Below are 7,759 nucleotides of genomic sequence, written 5' to 3'. Positions count from 1 at the left end.
ATCGCAGAGCTGTGCCGTTACATGCAGACCCTCGATCTCAGGGTAATATTGTGGAACCCGCTGCCTGCAGATTCAGAGAGACAGCCAAGGGAACCAGAGGAAGAGAAAGGCAGAAATATGACAGTAATTTAATTCCTTCCCCCTCGCCCACCTCGTAGCCCAATCCGCTCTGTTGGCGGCTGCGCCTCGCCTTGGGTGCAGTGGGACGTGTCCCTCCCATGTTTCCCTTAATTAGGAGGAGGCAAACTTCTGTCATCCCCTCCCGCCAGCTTCGGTTTAGTAATCAGACCCATATGAGTCACGCCGAACACGCAGCCCCCTCCTGCCCGAGGGACAACTGGCCAGCGTACTCTCTGCTGTTGTCCCTTTAAAACTCGAATCCAAGGGGGTAATGATTTATCAAACTTGTATTATCAAGAAAATGTCAAACGAAGGGCACCTTGCTTTGCACTGACGCAAACCTGGCCTTTCCCAAGGAGATATAGAAAGCGCCTCTCTTGTTGGAGTCAAACCCAGTCTTCTCAATAGCTGGTTTCACTCTCTGCCGGTTCAATCTGTTGCCCGTGTCAGACATGGTGAGTGTTTGCTTTTGTTCTTTTTAGAGGAAAGGGAGCTGCGGGTGGAGGAAGGGCAGATTCGTTTAGAGTACTTCTTTTTGAAGTGTTCTATGCATTTTGGAAGAGGAAGGGAGGGCAATCTTCACAGCCGTAGGTATTTGTTCTTGTGAGCATCACCTGAGGTCGGAAAGAGGTTTCTGAAGCTCTGTAGAACCGAGATCCCTATCTTCTAACTGTGATCCCAGGCACTGTCCTCGGTGCTGAAAAGCCAGGTGTCGGTACTGAGGCTAGTCGCTGAGTCCTAGAGGCTTTTGAGATAACAATGCTTGCTGGAGACAAGGTGTTTAGATTTGGTGCAAATTAATGAGTTCCGACCTGTGCATTTATGAAAGACGGTTAGACGAGATGCACGAGGTTGAGGTGAAGGTAATATGGTCATTCTTACAGTGTAATAGTAAATATTGGTGCTAATATTCAGGAAGCCCTGAAAGATTACACGAGTGGAGAAACCAGATGGAAAAACCATCACTTGCAGATCTTTTAATTTGAAACTCAGTTGAGAAAAAGCAAATGAAAATTAGTCCTGAGTTTTGGTCCCCAAGCATGAAGGGCATTGGACACTCTTGTAACTAGTTACTGGAGGGAGAAAGAGAACCAAAAAACTTTGCATGTTCTTTTACGTATCTGGAAATCTGGGAGTGAATGTAGGTTGTGTAAGATAACAAACCTGGTTACTGTCTTGTGTTTTACATCTGGTTTGTTATGGTTATTGTGTGGTGGTTGTTGTTCTTGTTTTGCTCGGGATCATTATTCCTGCCTTTGCTACCTGGAGGGCGAAGATGGGGTTGGAAATGCTGGGATTCGTTCAACCCATTTGGCCTGAAACACTCGTAGGTGCCAGGGCATCAGCTTTGTGGCCGCAGCTTGCCTATAGCTTATTTAAAAAAAAAAAAAAAAAAAAGGCAATGTGCATTATTGAATGACAAAGGAAATGGGGCGGAAAATTAAAGAATCTTTCTACTATGGTGATGGGGAGGTGGGCACCCTACAGCCGTGATGTGAAATCCAAAGAGGGCGGGGAGCTCATGGCTGTAGGGTTATTTCTACCCTCCTTTGCTACCCCCTACAAAAACACATTTCTGCCTATTTTCTTAGTTATCCCACCATCAGGGAGGAGAATATTAACTGCTTTATGCCATCTGGTTATTGACAAGACAGGCAAATTGAGAAATACAGTTTTTCTTGGAGAAGGAAAAAAAAATCCAGATGCCAGTTTATTCCCGAGATATTGGGACCTGAGTGGTGAACGGACCCGAGTGGTGTCTGGACCTGAGTGGTGAACGTCTTTACATGTAGATACAGGTATTTTTAGAGCTACCGTGACTTTCTGTGCGTGTGTGTATGTTTGTGTGTGCACGAACTTCACGTTGTATTTGCAGGATTGCGGTGCTCCCAAGGAAATGAATAAACAACCAGCCAACAGCCTGGGGGCGGCGATGGCGCTGGGCCACCATGCTGGCCCGTGCGCGCCCAGGACGAGCCCGGAGCAGGAGCTTCCCCCCGCCGACGCCGCCGTGGCGCCGACGCCGCGTGTGCCCAGGTCCGCTTCCACCGGCGCCCAAACTTTCCAGTCCCCTGACGCGCGAGCCTGTGAGGCGGAGCGGCAGGGAGTGGGGGCTTGCAAACTCAGTAGCCCGCGGGCGCCTGCGGCCTCGGCAGCTCTGAGGGACTTGAGCGAGGCGCGCGGCGCGCAGGCCGCAGCTCCTTCTGGGGCCGCCGGGCCCGGCAACGCTCTGCATTGTAAGATTCCGGCCCTGCGCGGCCCCGAGGGGGATGCTAACGTGAGTGTGGGCAAGGGCACCCTGGAGCGGAACAATACCCCGGCCGTGGGCTGGGTGAATATGAGCCAGAGCACCGTGGTGCTGGGCACGGATGGAATCACGTCCGTGCTCCCGGGCAGCGTGGCCACCGCTGCCGCCCAGGTAAGCAGGTCGTGCTCGGCCCGCGCCGCCTCCCGCCCCCTAGGTGTGCGAGGCGAGCCGGGCCGTGGTGGGTGCACGTGTGCTGATGGGGAGACCGGTTGGCAGTGCCAGGTAATGGACGCGGGAGGCAGCTTTGGGGCTTTGGAAGCTCGCGCTGCGCTGGGGTCCCCAGTTCAGGGCTCAAGGGCTGCTGTGACCCTGCCAGAGGAATCACGATCTCAGGAGCCGCCACGACCTGTCTCTTACCAACCTCAGTGGTCGCGCAAATTCATGCAGGCTCATGAAGCGGTTGAGACAGATAGATTATGAAAACAAGACTCCCCCTTTTGTCCATGAGTGAGTCTTTTCTTTAAAATATTTTTCCTTAATTAGAAAAATTAAGAAATACAGAGGAACCCTCTTCCCCTCCCCCTGCAGGGAATAACAGTTTAAGTGCAGTAGTACCTTTGGCTTAGAGTGAAATTATCACACGAGAACTCATTGAGGAGAGGTGGGTGTACATGAAGCTACTACTGAAGCTTAAGCTTCAGGGCTCTTCCAAAACCCAGTACCTAGTTTTTCATCATAACTTTGTATATGTTGTTGTTGTTGTTTTCTTAAAGAGAATCTATCTCTTTAGCTCCATGCCTGGACCTGCCTCTACATTTGATCCTTTACACTCAATGAGAGGCATGAAAAACTCACAGAGCAAATCCCAATCCTGGGTTCAGGATAAGGCAACTACTACTGCTTATTATTACTCTCTCCCATACAGGCTCTTGTCTTCCATTTCCCTCCAGTCTCTCTGCTTCCTCTGATCTCTTTCTTTCTCTGTCCTGTCTCACCTACTTGAGCTCTTCCTTTTCCATCCCCTGCCTTTCTGCTATCTCCTCTCATTCCCCTGGCTGGGGGGCTAGGCATGTGTTGAGCACCTGAATCTAAACATCTGCCTATGTGAGATTTCTGGTTTATACAGCCCTTCTGTTCGGTGACACTCTAGTATTTACACACACACACACACACACACACACACACACACACAGGCCCACACCTCAAGAACCCAGCTGTTGGAATAATAACTAGAAATGAACATACACTTAGACCTTCCCACTTGCCCCTGTTTTTGGTGTCCACTTCTGGAGCATTTGTCTGTATATATTAACTGCCTCTGACAGCATGTGCCCAACAGTGTGACCCCAGATGGAGGCAGAAGATTGTTTCAAATACCTTGCTTAACCTCCGCACTGCGGCAAAAGCACAAAAGCGGCTGAAACTCCCACCCTTTTAGCCTGAGAAGAATTGGAGGGTGGGTGGGACTGGAGGTGCTGTGCCTGGCAAAGGACTGTGGAGGGGATGCTGAAGATGTTCAGAGTAGATTAAGCCCTGCATTTGCCTACTCTCAGCTCTGCCCATTTTTCTGTTCTTGCCTTCCTGATACCTACCTCAGCCCTCCTCCCTTCCAGAGACTTCCTCTTCTCCTGACAGCTCCTTTACTCTCCACAGCCTGTGGAACAGTGTGAGACATACCAGAGTGCTAGAATAGCAAATGGAGTGTGACGGAGGAAGTAGAGGCCGGGCAGTGGCTTGGGTCCTTGGAACCTTGGTGTGGTGTCCAGGCATCCTGAACATTTAGAATTTGTTGAGGTGGTTTCATCTTCTTCCTTTTCTGCTTAGTAGTGAGGCATTCCAGAAGGAGATACCGCCCCTAAGAGAGCATCTTAGTGTGAACTTGGAGAGGCAAGCCTCAAAGATCCATAGATGGTTGGAACTGGAAAGCGCCTCAAGGGATAGTTCTTCTCAGCCCCTCATTTTATAGATGGGAGCACAGAGGCTCAGAGAGCATGTGGCTTGCCTGGGATTATCCAGATGGTTAGTGGTAAAGTTTAGACCAGAACTCAATGCTTTAGATGTCTTGTCTCTTGCCATATCTACCTTCTCTGTTCTGCCTCTTGTTTCACACCCACACCTCTCTCCAGCCCATTTCCCTTGCCCTGGTGTTGAAAGGTGCCCCCCCCCCCAACCTTACACTAGCAAATCAGGTAGGTTCTGCCTATAGGCTTTGGTAGAGAACATGAGGCAGGGGCTCTGGCTGGCTTCAGGCATTGCGGCTCTATTTCTGACCTAGCAGACTCCAGAGGGAGAAAGGGCTGAGGAAGGAGTGTGTTGAGGGTTTTGGGGAGAGAGGGGTTGGTTAGGGATCTGCTTGCTGGGGATTCTAGGCATGATATTGGGGAACTGCTTGCCAACTGAACTCTTGGTCAGGGGTTGGGGATGGAGGGACTTGCTTGCAATCAACCAACAGGTTCAAGGTTTGGGGAAAGCTGCTTGCTGGTGTGCCCTGACTGCAGGATTTGGGAAGGAGGGGTCTAGGGGTGTGTTGAAGATGAATCTTCATATCAGAATTGGGGGCCTGCTTGCTGAAAGACTTTCAGTGCAGGGGTGAGGGGTAAAGGCTCTGCTTGTAGATGCATCCTCTCTCTTCAAAATTGGGGTCCTGCTTGCCAATGCATCCTCAGTTGGAAAATGGGGGCCTGCTTGCTGGGAAAGACCCTCAGCAGGGGGGATGGGCAGAATGGGGCCTGCTTGCCGGTGGCCCCGGGGCTGTTATCCGACAATGTGCTTTTCCGCCCCCAGGAGGACGAGCAAGGGGATGAGAATAAGGCCCGAGGGAACTGGTCCAGCAAACTGGACTTCATCCTGTCCATGGTGGGGTACGCAGTGGGGCTGGGCAATGTCTGGAGGTTTCCCTACCTGGCCTTCCAGAACGGGGGAGGTATGGCTTTTCCGGTCTTTCCGCCTGCGGAGGGGCGGGGCGGGCACTTGCGGGTTGGGGAGGAACCAGGAGCCTCGGAAAGGGCAGGGAGGGGAGGCTGGGAGCAGCCTCCTCGCTCCGGCTCCATCCCCCATAGGCATCGGTGCTAAGCCAGAGGGCAGGAGCCACCGTAAGGGTTTGGCACTAGATCCAGGAGGCTTTTGTCTGAAGATGGAGCTCAGGAGAGAGGGGGGCCTCCATGATCCCCCACTGGTCCAGCTTGGGGGACTGGTTCCCGAGCCAAGTGGGCATGGCCGCATTCAGAATTCAAACTCTGATTTAGCCAAGAAATATTCTTGTAGCAGCGCACTCTGTGCACTTAAATGGCAGTAGCTGTGTGGTCCTGGACACCAAATTAAGGACCGTTTAAGATTATAACCTGGAAATCCGAGCCTACATAGGAGACCTTGCAAATGAGTGTTTGAGTTGTGCAGAATGCAGGGTGCTGGGGAATGCAGAGGGGCCGGGGTCTGTACTCTCCAGAACCTCTCAGAAGTACCCACACACATACATCCCCTTGGGCACAAGCAGGACATATTTTGACTTTAGCCAAGTTGTTTGGCAAAAAATAGTTTTCGTTTTGTTTGTCTTCACTGGGCGGAAGAAGCTGCTTTTGAAGGAAAACCATTTCTGAAATGGTGAGGATGCCAGTTAGGTACATACCAGCTGCCAGGCCCCTTGGATCCAGTGTACCTCTTATGTACACACTGAGGAGGAGAGAGCCCGCTCATTCAAGGTCCTCTGCTGGCGCTCTCCACCTTGAGGCACCTTGGCCAGGGCCTCGCCCCCACATTGCCTAAACTGACAAGTCCCCCTCTAGGAATAGGAATTTGCAACTAGGACCTCCTCCTAGGACCAAAGAGACCCCCTCCCCACCAAGTTAGGGTTTTTTTGTTTTTTGTTTTCTCTTGGGGGAGCTCCAGACAGCAGACAGGTGCTGCACCACCAGATGATTAAAACAGAAAAATATGCCTTCTCCCCTCCAATTCCAAATTAGGACACATTGACAAGTACTTATGAGGATGGCCGATCATTTGCAAACGGAGGTGCCCTGGAAACAGAAGAACATGTGCTGGCCACACAAAAATAGGAACCCTAGCTGGGTTTCCGCTTGGTTTTCTGTAAGAATCCCAGTTCAGGGTGCAAGAAGTGGGCCGGAGATGCTATAATAAGGCTTCCAGTGACATGTAGTGGTGGGAGGTGGGGGAGGAGCTAGGGAGGGCCTTTCAGCCAGGGCAGTTTGGCATGCCAGAAGTACCCAAGTTTTGCTCCCCTGGGGATCCGCAAAGGGTGGGTCTGCGTCTGGCCCAGTGGCCAGGTTCCTGCTCCTGGTTCCAGGAGCTCCTCACGTAGCCATGCACGGGGAGGGGGAGGCAGACTTTTCTACACTGCGGCTCCCAGCTCCGCAGCCCACAGCACTGGGTGGAGAGCTGGCCTCCTCCTCAGGAGCAGGGGGAAGGATTGCATAATCCACCTTTCTCCAAAACCCCATCTGGAGAGGCCAGAGCAGGACCCCCCCCCCCCCCACCGTTTTACTCCCCAAGAGCTTGAGGGCCCTGCTGGGCTTTCCTCACCTGGAGGGGCCCAGGCAGGAAAGGCCTTTCAGCCCAGACAGGAAGTTGGAAGAAGGGTGACCAAAAAGAGTAGACCAGAGAAAAATCAGCTTTCCTTTCCTGGAGCACAGCATTCTGGGTTCTGGCATCCCTAGTGCCTGAATTGGCTCTGACCCATGCAACAGTGCTTACTGGTCCAAGTCATTTCAAAGATCATGGCTGTTCCCTAAGGCCCTCCCAAACGATCTTAATTCTTGAAGGGAATGAACCCCAGAGAACCCCCATCAGTTGAGGCAGCCTCCCTACTACTATTGTCCTGTTTGCAGGGAGCGGGGGCGGGGGGGGGGGCATTCCAGGGAATAAAGAGATGAAGGGCTGACAACCTCTGGGGGCTCCAGTCTAGGTAAGAGACTATGTAAATATTGGGAGGTGCTCAGTGCCTAGGGAAGTATTGTGGGAGGACAGAGAAGGGAGGCTTCTTGAAGGAGGAAGCATTTGAGTTGACCTTGAAGGATGGAAGGGATTTTCATGTGGAGAAGAAAGTTGAGAAGTGTGTGGTGGCTGGGGTGGTGGAGAGAGGGATTTTCTAGCCACTTGTCTGGCAGAGCAGACCCAGCACTGAGTGGCAGGAGGTGTGCAGGTAACTCAGGGTATTGCACAGGAGGACTCCTGGAGTCTACCTTAGTAGATATCGGGTCCTTGGAGGGTGGAGATGCTGAGACGATTTCACCAAATATGACTCTAGTAGTGAGTCACGGGTGTGGATTTATTGAATGCTGGAAGAGCTTAATTTGGAGGACGTTGAAATGCTGTAATAAGAAAAGGAAAAGAAGAGAAAAGAATAAAACCCCACCATGACACAACCCCTAGCAACCC

At 51.8% G+C, this 7,759-nt stretch overlaps 1 protein-coding gene across 1 annotated transcript in view; it reads left to right on the top strand.

The window, feature by feature from the left end:
* The first annotated feature begins 281 nt into the window (after positions 1 to 281).
* SLC6A5 (solute carrier family 6 member 5) overlaps positions 282 to 7,759 on the top strand; it is a 56,695-nt gene continuing 49,217 nt past the window's right edge. Inside the window, exons 1-3 of the mRNA XM_019456534.2 lie at positions 282 to 575; positions 1,997 to 2,539; positions 5,153 to 5,291. Coding sequence (XP_019312079.1) covers positions 573 to 575; positions 1,997 to 2,539; positions 5,153 to 5,291 — 685 coding nt within the window. The 5' untranslated portion in view covers positions 282 to 572. The remainder of the gene's footprint in view (positions 576 to 1,996; positions 2,540 to 5,152; positions 5,292 to 7,759) is intronic.

Source organism: Panthera pardus, unplaced genomic scaffold (assembly GCF_024362965.1).
Source record: "Panthera pardus isolate Hobbes unplaced genomic scaffold, ASM2436296v1 HiC_scaffold_12, whole genome shotgun sequence".
NCBI classification, from domain to species: domain Eukaryota; kingdom Metazoa; phylum Chordata; class Mammalia; order Carnivora; family Felidae; genus Panthera; species Panthera pardus.
The sequence above is the reverse complement of the archived record's forward strand: the minus strand, read 5'-3'. Positions and strand labels throughout refer to the sequence as shown.